The sequence below is a fragment of the Cupressus sempervirens genome, chromosome 11, assembly GCF_028749045.1.
Source record: "Cupressus sempervirens isolate cs-2001-9-10 chromosome 11, ASM2874904v1, whole genome shotgun sequence".
NCBI classification, from domain to species: Eukaryota; Viridiplantae; Streptophyta; class Pinopsida; order Cupressales; family Cupressaceae; genus Cupressus; species Cupressus sempervirens.
The window spans coordinates 550,503,727-550,524,759 of record NC_143128.1 but is presented as its reverse complement, the minus strand read 5'-3'; the positions used below and the strand labels follow the sequence as shown (position 1 = coordinate 550,524,759).

The following is a 21,033-nucleotide window of genomic DNA, read 5'->3' as shown; positions in this document are numbered from 1 at the left end:
AAAAATTTGTTATACATTTGATGCAGTTTGCTCCCGTGGATACTCCTCCTGCTGTGGATGCATTTTTGAAACATTGGCATCCAGATGCAGCTATTTTTATGGAAAGTGAACTGTGGCCAAATCTCCTCCTTGCTGCTTCTAGAAATGGGGTATGCAAAGTATTTATTTATTTGTCTGGCATATATTTCTATTGGAGCAACATATTTAATTGAAGGAACCTCCTTGTCTGCATTGTATATTGCTTTTCTGATTTGATGTGTGTGCTTGATGCTGGGTTCACAGTGACCATTCAGAGTTTATGTAGCCAAGTCTTAGTCTTTACAGTGGTTTCAAGCTTTTATTCATCAGTCTCATTTTTTTAGGCATGGAAAAGGAAAAGCATATCTCTCCTGTTGTTTCTTCATATGTGTTTTTTAGTTTTTGTGAGTGACTTTGATTTCCATAGCCATACTTGCTTGAAAAGGAATGGTACAATAATCTCACGGCTTATTTTCTAGCCAGCGTGAGTTTTTTGGTAGTACTTGGTGCTGAAGTTTCACATTGTACAAAATAATTACATCTGACCAAATGGATAGACTTTTTTTTTGCATGTCCAAAGTGACCAAAGCTGGTCTGTGGGACTATGAACAATATTTAGTTACAATAGAAAATTGCTAGGGTGCAGAAAACATGAGGTTCTGCAAAGGAACTAACCACTACACACTTTATGTCTTTGGACAAATTTCACAGTTATATTTTCAACATGTTCATTATATACTCTTCATTCTCATTGATAGGTAGAATATTTGCTTTGTATTCTAAGACATAACTATAGTATATGTTGTTGTTTAGAAACTAATAGTGCCAACTTTTGTTATTGTAATCGATCAAATTGATTGGATTTTTACTTGGGCTTGAATTTGATGTTTTCATTCATGTAGATAGTACTTGCACTGCTGAATGCTAGAATGTCATCCAAATCTTTTAAACACTGGTCAACTGTCCCAGCAAGAACACTTATTGCAGCAATTCTCTCAAGATTCTCTTTGATTGCTCCGCAGGTACTGGGATTGTTCCTTTAGTTCACAGTTTCTTCCAAATTGTATAGTTAACGTGGATTTACTAAATAAATATTTCATTTCTTGGCTCAGAACACAATTCAAGCAGTTCGTTTTCAGTTGCTTGGTGCATCCCCATCCATCATTAATTTTTCTGGCAACTTAAAATATGGTATGTCAGTTTAATTTGTTACTGTTCTCAACAGCTGCCAGGGGGAGAGTGAAAGTTACACTATATTCATTTATAGTGCCGCTTTTCTATTCTACTAAGAGATAATCTTCTTATCTGCATGCTAGATTTAATGAAATTTATCATCATATTGTTTTGATTTTTCATAAATAAAGAAAGACCAAAGGAAAATATATTAGCATATTGGGATAAACACATATCAATGGGATTGTTGATTACAAGATACATAATACAGCAATGGAAGATGTATATTTAATGTTCATAATTAGAGTCTTCTGAAATATGAAGTTTTCCTAATCAGTGTAGGCTGAAAAAGATGGAAAATACAAATGTAGATGCTATACTTAAATGAATCAGATGCTGATTAGTAGTATGATTAACAGCAATAAATTTTGGAAACCCTTGTATAATATTTATCAAAATACCGTAGATGAAACAGCGGATGCAAAAATTTGAAATGCTGATTTGAATTTGGAAACTCTGAAATACCAAAAATATTCGATTATGGCAGTAGATTTGAATATTTATGTGTGATATAAACCTAGAAAATCTTATATTAAGAAAATATGACAGCGAATGTGATGTATGTATAACTGATAAGAATATGGAATCCTCATATAGATCCCATAATTAATCATGAACAACAAATTTGATAAAATAATGAAGTTTTACAGCTAGCCGACACAAGCTACAAAAAGGTTCAAAAGTCTTCAAATGAATAGAACTTGTATGGCACTGCTTAAGAATGACAGAAGCTAAGGTGTAGGTGGCTGCAAATTGCAACAAATGTATGAGAAACCTCACTGCATGCAAAATAAATGTTGATGCAGATTTCTACACTACTTATTTATCCTTGTACAACAGCTGGAAATGGTGCTGACAATGACAATACGATTAAATCAATAGATCAATGCTTCAAAAACCCTCAAATCACTTAACAATATGATTGGAACCTCGATATATATTTGGGGCTGCCATTGCATCTTCTGTTCTTGTTTTCTTAGCTTTCCTTTGCTGATGTGCTGCTAGGAATGCTTTCACCATCTTCTCAACCTTGAAGACTAGCCACTGTACTATTAGGAATATTAAATCATTCACATGTCTTTGCGATGTATTTAAGTATTTGTTAGGTTTGTTAGTCATATGTATAGGGTAATATAGAATTGCTTTGTCGTAGGAGCGTGTGTTTGAGTTGTTAAAACAACTCATATATTTAGAGGACTTGTTCCCTATAATATAAGATCCAAAAATCCTTTAAATATGTAAATTGTATTGAATGAATTGTGAGGTAACAGAAACACATATTACTAAGTGCACAGTTTCTGTAGGCTTCTTTATACGATTCCTATTTTTCTTATATGGTATTAGAGTAGATTTAATGAAATAGGTTTGACCACTTCCCAATTTTGAAACATTAGGGAAGGAGAGCTCGTCTGAATTGTCTATCTAGTTTCCCTGCTCTGAAGGATTGTAATTTGTAGTATCAGTAGAGGAATATGTGATATCCCCATTTTTAAACTTGAATTTAATAAAATTTATATATATATATATATATATATATATATATATATATATATATATATAAAATAATTTTTTAATAATAGTTAAATAATAAAAGCTACTATCACAAACTATCTCAAGCTGGGATACTCTCATAGCCAAGTTTGAGGAAAGGTTCAAGCCTCTTGAAGTAGCTTAAGCATTGTTGGCCCAACTTACTTAGCTGAAGAAGTCATCTCACGTGCCTATGTGTGAATTTGTTGCTCATTTCAACAACTGTACATGAAGAATTCTAGTTGCTGCTCAACCTACAATTGTAAATTTGAAGTGTTTCTTTGTCAATGTAAATTCCCAAAGTCAGTTTTCTATTAAGGAGAGCAGCTTCAGCCTCTCTTGCAACTGCACAAACATTGGCGATTGAAATTAAAGATGATCTTATTCTAGCTAGGAAGATAAGAATTGAAGCAAGTGAATTTGAAGAAAGTTAGCTTTCTTCCAATTCATTTTCTTCCAGCACGTGGATGGATCCTGTACTACACATGTTAGCAAATAAGTTAGTTGTCCTTAAAAAGAAAATAGCTCAAGGCATGTTCTTCGTCCTTCAGAAAGATGTACATAGGAAGCCTCTTCCAACTGTTCCTCGTAGTTCTATTGTTGGGAATCAACAATAGTTAGTTTCATCATCAAAGAAGCTTGTGATCGAGGAACCATTAGCAAAGACAATAGTAAAGGATCTTGTGTTAGAAGCTAGCGATCTTGCTATTTATTTCCAGGAAAATGAAGATGACATAGCTAGCGACTCTCATAAATGGTGCACGCAGTCTCAGAAGGCCAAAGATGAAAAAATGAGGTAGGAAAACTTTTCTTTCAATGTTCAAAATAATCATGTCATAAAAAGGGACATGCAAGCAAGTTCTAATCAAGCTGAAAATGATGTATTTGTGTCTCAAGGTCATGAACTTGGGTACACTTTGCATAAATGTTCTACACCTGGTGCTTGAAGAGTAACTTCTCATAAATTATAAAGACTCTCCCAAGTCAGAAGTTTGTGAGCAGTGTGTTGAGGTAGGCAGTGTAGCCATGTCATTATTGAAATCACATGAGCAAGGTTTTCTTGATCATTCTGAGGTGCTAGTGATTGATGAATTAGTCGAGAAAGTTGAAGTTGGCAAGAAGAATTTGGCAAGAAGAATCTATAATTTTTTTGATCAAGGGGATGTCCAATCCTACATCTTGCTTGGTTGAAAGCCAATGGAAAAATATACATTCCACATGTACCTGAACTTGAAAATATTATTGAAGAAGAAGCAAAAGAATCATGTCCAAGTCTGGAGGAGCGGTTTCTATTCATGGACCTATCTTGGAGCAGCAATACACATGATTCATCTAAAAAAGGTGAATTCTTTCATCTCTTCGAAGAGGTGTTACACCAGGCATTGACATCATTTCTCTAGTCGATACGTAGTTGCTTGTGAACATGCAAAGTATTGCAAGCTGCAGGAAACAGGTAGCTATTTTGTTGAGCTAGTAAATGATTTGATCTGAAAATTTGCATTATCGGCTAGTTTTAATTAGGTTTTTTTTTTCTTTGTTTTTAATAAGTGTGCTTGCACAAATTTGTTTTATTTTAACTACATTTTCTTTGCTTTAGTTGCATTAGTTTCTTTTTTTTTCGGTCGCTTGTTTCTATAACCCAATGTAATGAAGCCACTTAGATAAGTGGATTTTATGCCACTCATTGTTTCTAAGAACGAGTTACATTCCCTAGATAGAGCCAGTTGTTCTTCATTCTGTCATCACATAATGGAGGCAACATTCCAAAACTTTTCCAATTAAGTTTAATATTTCTCTAAGGTAATTCATTATTTGATTGGCAACAATTGATCAAATAATTATCACCAACCGATATAATGTATCTTTTTATTGAAAGTTCTTATCAAGTCCTTTTTGTTATTTCAGTTTGTTAGCCTATAATTGATTTTTGAGGCCTTCAAAGTCCCTTTTACGTTCTTAAGTGTTTGTTTGGATCGCTTTTACCTTTTTATTTCCTTTCGGTCATACCTTCGATTCAAGAAAACTTGGGACTTAATTGGAGTTGTTAGTCAAAATATATTAAGGATTAAGTGCCCAAAAAGTGGGGTTTACAACCTCAACTACATATTTAAAATATTGACTCTCTTTTAATATGAAGTTGCACTTTTTGAAAAATATTACGTAAAATCACTTAATGTATTTAAGGTACTTTATCACTTAAGTGATTATAGTCATTATAGTGCATTTAATAGTCTAATTTGATGTTGAGATTTACTTTAATAGTCTAATTATAGTGCACTTAATAGACTAACTATTGTCTTGGGAAGGAGGATATGTATTTGACTGTCTACCCATCTAAAACTGTGAGCTTATCCTTATGCATGTTGTTTGATTTCGATCTATCTTTCTTATGTTGCATTTACATCAATTGGGTATCAATGTGATGTATTTAGTTATAAGATTTGATTGTAGTATTCGAATAATTATACAATTATTAAATAATTAACTATTTATTCAATTAAAAGGACACGTTCAAATATAATGATATTCGATTAATTGGAAATTAATTAAATATGCCTATTTAATTTAAAAGACTTAATTCAAAAGTCTAAATATGAAAGTTGGAAAAAGTAATTAAAATATTAAAGATAATACATCGCTTTATTCATAATTATTTAATTATTAATAATAAAATTAGCATTGTAGTAATGAGCTTTAAATATTATTATTAATTAAAATAATAATTATGCTTTTAAAGGTGTTGTGCACAATTTAATGAAGTGAAAAAATGAAATAAAATCATATTTTAATTTAAAAGTCCTTCAAATGTGAATGAAAAAATTACTAAATTATTTAATATTTAATTAAAGTGAGATGCTTTTTATAAAATTGGAGATTAGAACCACTAGGTAGGATTAGGGATCTTTATTAGAGGCTTTTTGGTTCATTAGCACACATGTTTTCGGAGAGCAAATTGGTGGATCGAAGTTAAAGAAAATTGTTCAAAGCTTAGGAGTATTTTGGATTATGTGAATTAATCAGTTTGTTTCAAATTTTAGTTGTTAGTTTTTTGAGGTAGGGTTCGAAAAACCTGTTGCAGAATTTCATTCAGAAAGTCTATCTACCTTGTGTTTGTTATGGTGCTTGCAAATTGATTTTTAAAATATTGTTATTTTGATCAATGATTTGTGTTTGTGCAATTCGAAAAAGAAAACTCGTTGATCTTGTTAGTAAGAAAATTCGATTGGAAATTAAAGAGATCAGGGAAAACCATAGAGAAGTTTAGAAAACTATCAATATTTTATTCATTTAAAAACCCTTTTCAATATTAGAAAATTCAACAATAGAAATTTGGAGATAAATGATTGTTAAACCAGCTTTGGTACAAATTTTACTGAGTCAATGCCGGCATATGTTTTCCTATTCATCAACAAATTTAATTACCAAAGGAATTTGTTGGTATAACTATTAACAAAACTAATAAAAAAATATGATTAATGAAATACTTTATTACCAATCAAAAATAAAAATCGATTGTTGGAAATTATTCGTGTTATCAAACTATAACAATATAACTGTTAGAAATAAATAAATATTAAAAAAAAGGAAATTTTTATCTATTAATAATGTTTCATAAAATACTTTTTACTAAAAAAATGATATAATAATATATAGAATAAAATTAATTAAATATATGGGGGGGGGTTTGACCCCCTCACCCCACTCCTCCCCTCATGTGCCAAGGTAGACAATGACCTACCTTTATGGAAGCTGTAACCCCTTTAAAGGGGTGTTTTCTTTTTCAAAGAAATTTAAAACAAAAGAAATTTTTAAATTAAATTTGCTATGAATTAATTAATATTTATTAGTCCCTGCCTATATATAGACTTGGAACTAATGTTTTAATTGCTCACTTCTAATTTTTATTTTTTCATAAACTATATCATATTTCTAAAGTTTAAAAGTGTTTAAAAAAAAAATTAAAAAAAAAAAAAAAAATTAAAAAAAAAAAAAAAAAAAAAATATATATATATATATATATATATATATCTAACTAATTTTTTTTTTTTAACCTTATTGGCTATCCTCAATTTAGCTGGGATTTTATTATTTTTCTCATGCAAAAAAAATTTCAAAAATTAAAACAATAAAATAAGAATTTTTATCTGGACTATTCTAGAAGCTTCAATGTTGTGCACTTGTCTAGAAGCTTCTTCCCTAGGATGAAACCAATCATATCAGCTTTTTCATCAGCCGCAATTGCACATCCATCTGTAATGGAGCTACTGATTTGGAGTATATCAGAACCCATCAAAGGTTTGAATTTTAACATCAACAATTACTTGAGCCTCTGCTTCTGTCTTTGTTGGAGTTAATGTTCCACCTATAGTGAATAAGTCATATTTGATTATGTGTGCTGCATATGTCTCAAAGAGTTTGAGTTGTAAACAATGACTAGTTGTAGAGGTTGTAAATGTGTCTCTCATATCCAGTTAGGTGTCAAGTTCTTGTATGTGTTCTTAATCATGAAGTAGTTTGTTGTCAATCTATTAAACAGTAATTTCGAAATATTGGTGAATCAATCTATTGTATAAATATGCATCTATGATTTAAGAATAACAAGCTAGAAGTTCCTTCTTTCTCTGTTTTATGTTTGCTGTTCTATTTTTCTAATAGTCCTATCTACAACTAATTCAGAAGTGTCCATTCTTAGCTTTGAAGAATTTGTAAGTGAGATTTGAGGAACCTTATTGGTAAAAATTGTTGAATTCTCTATTGTAGTGGTGCTGCAAAAGTCTCTGTCACTTGCTCCTACCCTTGCCTTTACTGTTGTTTCTCCTCCTTGAATCGTGCAAACTAGGCTGAACCACATGGAACAACTTGTACGAATAATATGTCTTCCAGCGGTGGTACCTGCTACTCTATTGGTTGTTTTTATTAGGTAAATGTGAACATAGAGTTAAAAATAGATGTAATCCTGAATTTCATTAGTCTTCTGTTCCACTAAAAATTAACGCATGATGTTGTCTTACTCATTTTGGCCATTGAATTCATGGCCCCTTGAACCCTGCAACTTTCTCAAGGCATTCTCACCACTGTTGAATGTCGTGAGGATATCTGCCCTTCATGTCATGATTGGAAAATGTAGCAGCAACTTTATTTCTGATATGGAAGAAGTTTGCAGGAGAAACATCATAAAACAGTGGAATAATTTTTACTTTGAAGTATCAAGCGATGCCATCTCTTCTTTTACATGTGGCAAACTCTCACTCGTTAAATAGGGGAAGGCTGAATCCTGATCACTCCAAATTCTAGCACCTTCGAGTACATAGCTTCTCTTATAAAAATCTATTTATTCTTAAATTATTAAATATTTTAGCTGACTCATAAATTAGCATTGAAATTTTTTGTCATTCATTAATACACCACAAAAATATATATTTATAAACTTTAAATTATTTCTGTTCTGATTTTTCTAGCTCCTTTTCAAGATATACAATACAAAATTAAAAACAGTTATTTTGTCAATATTCAAAATAAAATTTATTAGAATCTTCAAGAATAAATTTAAAGTTAAAATATATTTAGGACCATCAACTTTATTATTTCATTAACATATAAAACTAATAATCAATCTTAAATACAATTTGCTTAGTAGTTATGTCAGTTTAAAAAAAAAATTAAATCTATACTATTAAATATTATAATGCTGACAAAGATATATATAAAATCATTAAAGGTTACTAAATATTTAACTAGCATATAAAATTAATAATCAATTTTAAATATAAAATCAATAATCAATTTTAAATGAAATTAATTTTTATGTCAATTTTCAAATCATATAATAAAATCTATAATACTATATATAATTGTCACCCTGATGCATTACTGTACCCATAAAGTTAAATGAAGGTTAATTCGGAAATGAGACTTTTTAAAATGCTAAAACTTTTCTCTCCCCGAACTAAAACCTTCTCTCCATCAACTTACACTTTTTTCTCTCAACGAACTCCAGCTTTTGCCTCTCCACCAACCTTAACCTTTAGAAAGAAGTTGCAATAAATGAGTTAGCCTTCTCACTCTCTCTTCCCGAACCTTTCCACTCTCTCTCCACGAACCTTAACCTTCCAACAAGTTAGAGTTCGGATTTGAGTTTTGGCCTTAACTTTTTGCCCTAATCCTAATCTAAACTCCCAACTTTCAAAAACTGCCGCCTTGACAGAAAGTTGAAAGATATGATTTGAAGCTAATCTTTGATAGAGGTTTGAAACCAAGAATAGTGCCATGAAAGGTTGGGAAGGTATTTATCAAATGAATGCAAAAGTTCCATGGAGGAGTACGAGAAGTTTGAATGAAAATCTATGAGCAAAGAAATTTCCATGGATCGACTATAACTGGTCATTTGAACATATTGTGAGCAATAAATCTAAATTGGTAATGAGCGTTCAGAGCCATAACCTGCCACACAGATGCCCTTTTTTCTCTTGAAGTGCACACAATGTAAAGAAATCATAGGAATCAGTCAACATTTGGCAGTAGCAATGAAATGGATTTTGATTGATCATTCTTGTAGATATAGATAATCGAAATTTAATCACAATGTTATCACAGGGAGAACAAATCATTAGACTAAATATGATTGGTTATGCAAGTGCTTTGACAAGTCAGTGAGTTGTTTGAAATAGAGTTTGAGGTGTTCGATTAATAAACATGCACAAAGGGAGCATTATCAAGGCATGTGATTCATTAGACTAAATTCCATCATGCGTCATTGTGGGATCACGAGCTCTAGCACCCGAATTGTTTGAAAGAAATTCCCAAATGAAGAAGCTAATATCATGCTTCAAGACTGGCTGTTTCACACCTAAAAAAAGTTACGAAATAAAGATTTTGTGATTCAGAATTCAGCGTGCCATAATAATGACAAATGTTGGTTGCACTTGAACTTGGGGTCATGCTTATTGTCACAGTTCAATAGGATTTTCTCTTGGTACATGTCAGCCAATGTAGTCACACACAATCGGACACTCCCTACAAGTGTGTTGCCCCCTGGGTGAAGAAGATCCAAATCACAAAATGGTAAAACAATCGCTAAGGCATTGGAACTATCTAGTCTTTAGTGTGAGGTTGTTGATGGACATGGTACTACAACCAATACACAATCATGTTCAATGCCGATCACCAAAGAAATAGCCCATCTCTCTACACGGTGACTGTCTCTCTGCACGACGAATGCAAAACAATACATTAGAGCTTAGGTGATTCACAATGGGAAGCAAGCAAAACATTGGAGAACTAGCTATGATATGTAAACCATTTGACAAAATGCCTCAAAGTGGATGCTAACGAAATGAAAGGAGCACAATAATATGAAGCACAACACTTGGCTCGAGTGGGTTAAAATAAGAACTTATAATGGATTTGACAAAGTGTCGTAGACCAAAGATATTTAAATAATTTGTTGATTCAACGAAATGAGTGCCATTATAAAGCTGAGCTTAACTGCATTGAATGGTGAGGGATCAATATAGCGATATCGCTTATATGTTGGGGGTGCTCGATTAAAGGAAAAAGAATGTATCCAAGGAGCCTTTTTGTGTTGCATTTAATTGAAAAGAGGTTTAGATACTTTGGTGGGATTCAATTACATTTTATCAACATTGATAGTCAGAGAAATATGGATGTCCTCGCAATATGTGAACTAAATCCCAAAATGTCTGCTAGGAATGTAATTTCATGTAATTGAATGATTACAATTTGCATAGTTCAAGAAGATTAGAAATCTTATGTATGATGTCCATTTCTATGAATTTTGCCAACCAATCTACACAATGCCAAATCTTACAATGCAATCGAATTGTTTAATGTAATGTCTTAAAACAATGTATCCTCACAAAGGGGTAATGCCACTGAGATGCATCTACAAGGGTCTTTATGGAGGATATTATGAATAGAAGGAAGAAGAGTTGGAACGAGCATGACAACAAATCAAAATTGACTTTCCACAACCCTTATTAGTATCTACCTCTCGTGGTGTCAAATTAAATGGAAACGCAATGGTCACTTCACAATCAGATTTGGATACAGTTGAAGGATGTGTTCTACTTGGTGAATGGATTTCTCTTGGTTCGAGAAAGGACATAGTGGCTGTTTCTTCTAGATAAATTATTGGACTCTCTCTTCAAAGCATAGAAGTGTAAGATTGCCTATTGTAAAAGTGACTTAAGTCGCTTATTGTAACCAAAGTTAGGATTTTTTGTTTTAACTCCTTAAGAGGTTGGAGTTGGTTGTAACTCGCATTCCAATTTCTAAATTCTAACTTTTAAGGTAGTTACGAATCCGAAGGGATAGCTTCTGGGTAGTATCTCCTAAAGCCTATAAATACAAGGCTTTGTCAATGTTATAAAGGGGGGGAGTTTTTGGATTTGGAAATAGGGGACACTTATGTTTTGATAGTAAGACAATTTTTGGAAAGTGCATACAATTCTTGTTCTTTAGTCAGCAAATTTTCTTATGTTCTTGTTGCAAAGAAATAAAAGGAGGTGCATTTAGTGTTCTCTCTTCTATAAAATCTGAACTGTTTGGGTGTTGTTTCTTGTTGTAATTAATGTTTTCACTATATTTTGTAAATGTTAGTGAACTATCGAATCACCCCTGAGCTAATGCTAGCCTTCAAGCGTAGTTCTTGATCATTCTTTTTAGCAATTGAAGTTGATTTCAGGAGGCTTGAAAGTTGTTTGGTGTATTCATTTTCATAGCATTCTTCATATCTTTCAAAATTTGAATACATCTTTATTTTAAAATCCAAATATTATCTTATGAGGGAGCTGCTTCGCAAAATGCAGAGGAAGGTCATATATCAAAGGCCTATCCAACTATTGGAGAAGCTGATTTGCCACACACATTTCCATTGGGCGAAATCATACTTTTCATAGTGACCAATTTGTTTACCGACAATAATATAGGGAACAGAAAATTAAAAGAATAGAAAACTATAAATAGCAACTAAATTATATAAATCTAGTAATTAACTCATAATATCTAAAAAATCATTCTGAGTTAAATGTATATTTTAAAAAATATTTTAAATTTGATAGTAATACAATCTTGTATGTTAATCAATCTATTATTGAAAATTATTTTCTTGTTTGCTCTTAAATTGATATTTCATAATTAAGATTCTATTTATAAGCAATTCTAAAATAATTTATTACTAACTAATTATTTTATTCTAAACTAAATTATATAATTTTAAATCTATGATTTTTTCCACAGCTTAAATTTTCTACTATGGAGAATACAAACTATTCGATTTCTCCACAAACTAGGCTTCAAATGGCTCCTATTTGAATATTATTTTAACCAATGAGTGATGATAACAACCACCACCACCACAATAAAGGACATTTAGCAATTGTCAAAGTACTAGAATAGTTGTTGTTGAAGAAACCAATGTCAAATTTAACTTGTTATTAGTTAGCCATAACTCTATTGTGACTAAACATGGCACAGCATTATGTTCTAGGCATACATCAATCTTCTATTTCAAACAAAAGGCAGGGACTCTAGCTTCTTCAGAGGTCTTGTTTGATATATATTTTTAAATTAAGTTAATTTAATTGTAATTTATTATTATTATTTTTAAATGATAGTTATTATATTAAATTTAAACTAGGCTTTTTAAATTTTGGTTTAAAAAAGATTTATTTTTGTAAGGTTTTTTCGTTTAATTAAAATATAATTTAATTAACAAATGTTTTATTATTATTATTTTTGTCTAAGACAATTGTAATTATGAATTCATAGACAATAGTTTTGTTGGGTAAAATATTATTGTTTAGTTATTTTATTTTTAAACACATCCTTATGGCCAAACTAGACGTTTGAAAATGATTAGATCGATCTATGTGGTTGTAACTCTATATTTTGATGAGTTGGCTATAGAAGTTAACAGTGTTTATTTCATGATGGGTTTTTTTTGGGTTAACTAGTTGGCCAACTAGGGCGTGCACCAGAGGCTTGTGGGAGTTATTTTATGATGATGTATCTTACTCGAGTTGTGATTTATTGATGTGATCAAGTTGAAGCTCACGATATGATATTTATTTTTGAAAGCATTTATGATGTTTTGGGTTTTGGGAACCAGTGTATGTTTCGGTTACTTGTCATGGAACTGAATTCAATTATTATTCTTTGTGGTATGGGACATAATTGTGGTTTGTAAGCTTAGGGGGTTTGTCTAGGTACATCCTATGGGAGTGGCCTACAATAGTGGTCCGGGGCCTAGAGTGGCCAATGCTGGGGAAACCTATCGTAAGTTGTGTAATAAGTGATAACCTAGTAATTAATATTTGGGATAAAATATTAAAAAGATCAGTATAGAGATGTTGCCTCGCTCATGCATTGAGTGCTTGTATACGCTAAGGATGGGAATGGGATGGTACCCATTGAGAGGTATAACTAGTATTCTGAGTCTTCATGAGAGGGCATCCTGGTTTTGCATGAGTCACGTTGAGGGTCCAAGGTCTAGAGTGACCACTCTGGGGTAACTCAATGCTTGGGGGTCTGGGATTGAGTGAGAGATCAGTTTAGGGTAACTCAAGCAATTAGTCCATGTGATGACACTCCATAGTATGCAGTTCGTAGATTTTATATTTGCCTCTGGTGCGTGTTATCTATTATTGGTGGTTGGTGCTTATTGATGACTATTTTTTTTTTGGTTATTATTCTTTTGGTTATTGACATTTGATTAGGGAGTTGATATTCTTTCAGTGGTTGTGGTGCTTGTTTTGGAGTCAGTATCTGGTTGTTGATTGTTGGCCATTTTTCCCTCATTTAGCCCATCACTGATATCCAATTTGAGAAACCTTCAATGGGCTAGGTTCCTTGCAGGGGATAATATCATGCTAAAGTTGGCAGCTAACATTTCATGATAGCTCGTTTTTTTTTTTGTTTGGGTGACTTTGGCTGCGAGATTCAATAACTCTTGTGTTTTTGTGAGCTATTTGCCCATCTTCCCGAAAGTGCGAGATGCTTCCACGCATTGCCTCTTCAGCGTTTCCTCCTACCGCAATGCCTCCGCAAGACCTACAAGCCCAAAATCGCATAGGAAGCTGCCATATGTCTTCATCTGGGTATTTCTTCATACTGCAGAGTCTCCCCAAGGTTGTGAGGTCCGAAATTGCGCCTCGTGGTGGAGGGTCCATCTTCAACGTAAGTCCACCCAATATGCACATGAACAGATCGATGATGGAGATTCCATGAAGGGTTAAAAGATCGTCGCCCTTTTGTCAAACCGAACTATGTGAGATTTTGCCACACATCTCCATGTCAAAGTTTCTTCACATTGCAATGCTTCTTAGACGCTTTGGCATCCAGAATTGTGCCACGAAGCGGAGAGGATCTGCATCAATGGTTGCATCTTAATATCTCATTAGGGAGATTTCTCGCGACATCTAGACCGTCCGTTTCAAAGAGGAGACCTTCATCGACGGTCAACGTTCAAATCAGCTTCCCCCTGTGGTCAAATTTGCATGTTATCCTTCTCAATGGATTTGTTTGTCCATGGCACGCCATCAAGGTTAGTTCTTCAATGCCGAGCTAATTCTTGGACCTCAATTGGCATGGCGCCAGTTCACTCCATGCCTCTTTAATTCAGATAATGATCAAATTTCAGTGATTTGATCTCTTACGGCTGGGTGCACTTATTTCGGTCTCATCCTATCACTTCCAGCATCAAATTGCTCTCCATGATCAGATTTCTTTCTAATTCTCAGTTATTGCTCTCGTCTGCAACTTAACTCCACCTGGTTGGGGTTTGAACCTAATGCAAACATCAAAGTTATGCCTGAACTCTTTAAAAAGGAAGTTGTAAATATTTGTAAAGGGTTCTTCTCTGTTTTTTTTTTTTTTTGCAGTAGCATTATGCTCTGCAACTTTGCATTCCATTAATGAAACTTCTCATTTTCTTTACTATTCTTGCCATTCTGCTGTCTAATGCATGTATTTGCCTTGTAGTGAATGTTTCCTCTTTGTTTTCTTGATTCATATGTTAAGTCTGTTAGCAGCTGTTGCATAGTGGAATTCCTTTCCTTTCAGCACTTCAACTAGTTCCAAACTTCCATGTGGTTTCTTAGAAAGTAGAATAGAGTCAAGATTAGTGTATTTTGGTTGTTTCATTGATGCATAGTGCAGTCATAGGCAGAGATGTAACCATATATCTATCTTGGTTTATCACCCCTTTCCCTTTCTGCATTTTAATTTATGTTCTCCTTCACCCTTTTCCTCCCTAGTTTTAGTTTAGGTGCATCCTCATAGTTAGGAAACCTGCCTTCTTTGGAGATTCAGCCTTAGAGTGCAAGTTCTATACTTGGAGGTTGTTTCCATGTTACACAAGGTTGCTTGAGGGTCATACCTCTAGCAAGGGTGTAGACTTTTGTGTCAACAGTTTTTGGCACGCCTGGTGGGACAGATTTAGATTCATAAGTCTGCTGGTTAGCCAGTTTGAAGATTCATTCATTGAGAAATTGGATGTTTTTCTCGGTGCCGTCAGCCTTTGGAGGCACTCACTCAACACCATGGTGACTCTATGCATCTACCGGATTCAACAAACCAAGTGCTGGTATGATTTTGAGTTTTTATGTTTCCTCAGGATTTTTGTGAAGTTGTTTTCTTAGATGCCTTATTAGGGACCCACTTCATAGAGATTCCTCCCATTTTCCCCAATATGATGAAGAGGCAAGTTTTAGATTTCCCCCTCCAAGTACGTTTCGGTTCAAGAGTTCCAGGAGCAACGAGAGAGGAAGAAAAAATCAAGCCCATGTGTTGATTCCTCCTTAGGTCGGATCTCCCCTGCAATATCAAATGATCGGCTTGCTCAGTTCCTGCTCAGTTTCCCTTCGAACCTTATAATGATCCCAATGCCAAGTTAGAAGAGCTCTGCGACCATATAGATGGTTTGATCCTTGACTTTTCTAATTTGTGAAGGACTTTTGAGGAAATTCATAATCCTTATGAGTTTTCAGATAGTGGGAGCTTTGCTTTCGTGATGCTTCTCATGAGTTCTTGGATTGATGTGATGCATAGTGACAAGGAGTTGTGGATATCTAATCCTTATGCATGTAAGGTGGTATCTGAGACGGTTGTTGTTTTTAGGGAGGCTCAGGAGGCTCTCCTCCATTTGCAGCAGGAGATAGAATTAAGAAAGAAGAAATTTGAAGAGGAGGCAAGGCTCAAGCTTGCCCAAATGTAGAGAGCTGAAGTGCAAGACCCTACAAGGAGGAGGTTTTATAGCTTTAGACAAAGTAACCCTCCTTAGATTTCCACTTCAGTCTACCTTGAACCTTAGCCTACACTTCATATGCCTCCACATGCTGATGACGGTGAGCCCACAAATGACTATTGTCCCTTCTTTGTTGTTAACAAAGAAATGGATATATCTTTCCCCACATCAGAGACACCTTAAGAGCAATTGCCAATCGAAGAACATGTGTTGCAATAGGAGGTCAAGGGGGAAAACAGCAATGAGATTATTCTTGTTCTTGAGGAACAAAATTTGGTTTTTGAGCCTAGGGTGGATCCTAAGGGCCTGCTTCAAGAAGAAAAGACCGTTGCAGCAGGAGGTTTCTTGTGATATGGTGGAGAAAGAAACATTGCCTAGGCTGCCCCAAGTACAAGAGGTACAAATTGCTGCTCATGAGCCAACACATACTCTAGAGGGAGAATTATTGTTGTAGCAACTAGAAGCACAATGGAGGCAGTTTGAGGCAAAGCTTACAAAGTGGTTGGAGGCCCAACAAAAAGAATATGAGGTAATTCTTGCAAGGGAGTTGGCTGTACAAAAAGAAAGGTGTGAGAAAGAAATACAACTGAAGCTGATGAGCATGTTGTCTGCTATAATAGAGACACCAAGGGAGGGACATCGAGATATTTTTTCCACATCACAAGAGCCTGCACAAGTGCAACCTTTTGTTTGTAGGATTCACATGGGTTTGAGGAGGAACATATGTTACAACCGCGACATGAAGAAACACACACACCACCAGCCACACCATCAGAGCCAGCCCCTGTTGACCATAAGGATGCAAGTGTTTCAGAGCACAACATGGTCAAGGCTGGTTGCCTAGACCTAGCACCACCAAGAGGATGCACCATAAGGCATCTAGCTCTGCAACAATGCATGTTGGCCCCGGTCATGCTCATTCTAGAGCATGAGGGTAAAGAACAAAAGGAGGAGCAAGTATGTCTTGCCCAAGATAAAAGCATCCCAGTGCTGGAGAACTTCTTTGTTTTAACATTGGGAAGGAATTCCGTGCAGCAACATGTTTTTTATGCTTGCTGTCATTTTCAGCTGCCCATGTGCATGGGGAAAGGAATCAACTTGTGAGGAAGGGCAACTACTTCAACAATCTAGTCAGTGGCTTTGTTTGATTTTTGTAATTGTAAATATTTGTACATAGCAGAGAAGGACTTTTCTGCTTTCCAAGAAGTGCACAAGCACATTTGCTCCCTTTCCGAAGCTTCCCAAAGTTTTTATTTTTTGCTGGTTGCAGAATTTTGGGAATTTGTAGGTGGGACAACATGTCATTCTCTTTGGTGACTCTGTGCCCAAGGGATTGCTTAGGGCCACTAATCCATGCGTAGCAGGCAAGCATCCCCTCTGAGTTGCCAAGAATGTTGGCCATTTTGCCCTCATTTAGGCCATCATAGATTATCCAATTAGAGAAACCTTCAATGGGCTAGGTTCCTTGCAGGGGATAATATCGCGCTAATGTTGGCGGCTAACATTTCATGATAGCTTGTTTTGTTCTTGGTTGGGTGACTTTGGTTGCGAGTTCCGATGGCTCTCGTGTTTTCGCAAACTATTTGCCCATCATTCTGAAAGTGTGAGATGCTTCCACATGTTGCCTTTTCGGCGCTTCCTCCTACTGTAATGCCTTTGCGAGACCTAGAAGCCCAAAATCGCATAGGATGCTGCCATGTGTTGTCATCCCGGTATTTCTTCATACCGCGTAGTGTCTGCAAGGTTTCGAGGTTTGGAATTGCACCACGTGGTGGAGGGTCCCATCTCCGGCTTAAGTTCGCCCAATATGCACATGAACAAATTGAGGGTGGAGATTCTATGGAGTTTCTGCAAAATTCTATTATGAATCAGACTTAGATTGTACTTTTACTCTGCTTGCTATAGACAATCTTCAATATACAATCTTGAATGAATGGAGAAATATAATTCTGAAAATGCTTTCAACTTTTGTAAGTGGTCTTAGGATAGTATTGATTTAAGGAGTAGACTTCTATTAATTGTTTGTCCCTAACCTTCAACCACACCCTTCATAAATAAGGTAACCAAAGGGCATGTCCCTCTAAGGGATGTGACCCTATCTAGGTCGGCCTTTGCTTGACTTTTCTTAATTGGCGCCAAAAGAAGATAATTATGTTTGTAACCAAACTAACTAATGTTTAGTTTAGTTTCATACTTAACCATCATTACCAAATGAGACGCTGATCATGCCTTTATACAAGGAGTAAGTATTAATGGGCCTTTCATGCAAGAATAGATCTTAATGATCTTGTGCAATTAGATCAGTATAATATCAAAGTTACAGATTTAACACTCCCTCTTGACTTGATAATAATATTGAGAGATAACATATCTAGCATCATCAGTTACGATGAATAAGCATAGAATGATACTCTATATCTATCTGAATCTTTTTAGCATGTGGTATCATCGAACACATGATACTATGTCATATTACTATACCTATGATATGACATACCACTGATACGAGTGATAGCAGTATTGAAAAGAATATAATATACAAGATAACATCCGAAGAATAATTAAAATTTTCATTTATCCAAGTTGTGACTCATAGGCACTGGTATTCCTATATCACAACATGATCTTGAGTTGAGATCTACTAGAACATAGGATAAACTTTGGAGAATAATAAAATTCTTCCTTTATCCAAATTGTGACTTATAGGCATAACAATGTCTATATCACAATGTGATCTTAAACTCATCTAGATCTGACAGTAGATCTCTACTAATTAGCACATTATCTAAGAGATCGTCATCTCTCATAATGTCTTTCATATAAGTGTTCATTATCTCAGAGATTGTTACCTCTAAAATAATGAATACAAATGGTGGAGCCCATAACAGTCAATAGCCTGACAATAAAATTATTTTATTAATAATTTAAAGAATACAAATGAATTACAGTTCAACCATACCAAGTCTTTTCCTGAAGTGATCTATCTTCACTGGAGAGAGAGGTTTGGTGAGAATATCTGCTGTTTGATTTGCAGTGCAAATGTATTCTAATTTTATAGAATTCCTGTCTACCATATTTGGTACATAATGGTGAGGAATTCCAATATGTTTACACCTGTCATGAGACATTGGATTCACAGAAAGCTTGATTGAACTCTAATTATCACAATGAATAATCATAGGATTCATGGTTTGACCAAATAATCATACAAGTAACTTTCTAAGCCAAATTGCTTCTCGAGAGGCCATCACTGTTGCAATGTATTCGGCTTCTGTGGAACTTTGTGCTACTAAAGACCGTTTTCTGCATATCCATTATGTCATTGTTGATCCTAAATTGAAATAACATCCTGAATTACTTTTTCTATCCTTAACACTTCCACCCCAATCCGAGTCTATGAATCCATGTAAATCGAAGTCAACTTTCTCATATTTGAGTCCAAAGTTAAGAGTGCCTTGTAAGTATCTCATAACATGTTTGATTGCAACTAGGTGAATCTCTTTTGGCTCACACATAAACTAACTTAAGGCGTTAACAACATAGAAAATATTAGGTCTTGTATTTACCAAGTACATAAGGGACCCAATCATCTATTTGTAGAGAGTAGAATCTATGGAAGGTGATTTTGCTGTTGCTTCTTTAGATTTATGTAGATTAGTCTCCATTGGAGAAGACATGTAGCTTTCTTGGGCCTGCAAACAAAAACTTTAGGATCATGAGTTTCAAATCCTTCAGGTTGCTCCAAATATACCTCTTCAGTAATCTTTCCATTCAAGAATGCTGTTTTTACATCCATCTGATGTACTTTCCATCCTTTCGATGCTGCAATAGCTAGGACTTCTCTTACAGAGGTGTATTTGGCAACAGGAGCAAAGGTTTCTTCATAATCAATCCCTTCTTTATGAGAGAATCCCATGGCTACAAATTTGGCTTTATATTTTTCAATGCTACCGTCAACAACATTCTTTATTTTAAATATCCACTTGGAAGAGACAATAGAATTTCCTTTAGGTCTAGGAACAATCTCCCAAACATCATTCTTCATAATGAACTGGTATTCTTCCGTCATAGCACCCTTCCAAACTGTATGTTTAATAGCATCTGAAACATTAGTTGGTTTTGATTTAGACAAATCATTCATGTTTGTTGTATAACTAGAAAATCTTTTGGGTTTTTCGCTTTCTCTGATTTTTCCAGATGGTGCAGTGAAGTCTTGTGCTTCCTCTACTATCCTAATGGCCCTAAGTGATCTTTTCTTAGAATTTTGAGCTTCTTCAAGATTAAGATTGTGAATTTCATCTTCAATTTCTTCAATGTTCTCCCTTTGAGACTCAGATTCAATATTTCTTTTGGAACTAGGTAAGGGAGAGGGATCTTCAGAACTTACGACTCTTTTGAATGCTAAATCTTCTTAAAAAATTACATCCTACTAAGTTCAATATTTTTCTGACTAGGTATGAAAATCCTATATGCGCTAGATGTTTCAATATACCCTACAAAAATACCTTTCCTCCCGGAGGGTTCTAACTTAGTTCCGTTTTCTTTTGGAACACACACACACACACGCACACACACACACACATATATGGGGTACCCAAAAAACCTAAGATGACTTATATTGGGTTTGACCTTAGTAAAGACTTCTTCAGGAGTTTTATCTCTAAGGTAGGAGTGAGAACTTTTATTTTGAATATAGACAATAGTACAAAAGGCTTCTGCCCAAAGATAATATTCTAGATTTTGATCAAATATTGTAGCTGTTGTAGCTTCTATAATTGTTCTATTCTTCCTTTCTGCTACCCCATTTTTTTGCGGGTTATAAAGAACGGTATAGTCCCTCTTAATTCTTGTTTCTTTACAAAACCTTTTAAACAAATATGAGGTTTTTTCCCCTCCATTATCAGTCCTAAGAGTTTTAATTTTATGTCCTAATAAGTTTTCAGTCAAGGTTTTAAATTCTTTAAATCTCTTCAGGATTTCTTCTGATT

At 34.4% G+C, this 21,033-nt stretch overlaps 1 protein-coding gene across 1 annotated transcript in view; it reads left to right on the top strand.

Annotated features, from left to right (window-relative positions):
• Positions 1-21,033, top strand: part of KDTA (KDO transferase A) — a 250,286-nt gene that overhangs the window by 122,117 nt on the left and 107,136 nt on the right. Inside the window, exons 4-6 of the mRNA XM_089810177.1 lie at positions 27-149; positions 921-1,040; positions 1,131-1,209. Of these exons, the coding sequence (XP_089666303.1) occupies positions 27-149; positions 921-1,040; positions 1,131-1,209 (322 nt within the window). The remainder of the gene's footprint in view (positions 1-26; positions 150-920; positions 1,041-1,130; positions 1,210-21,033) is intronic.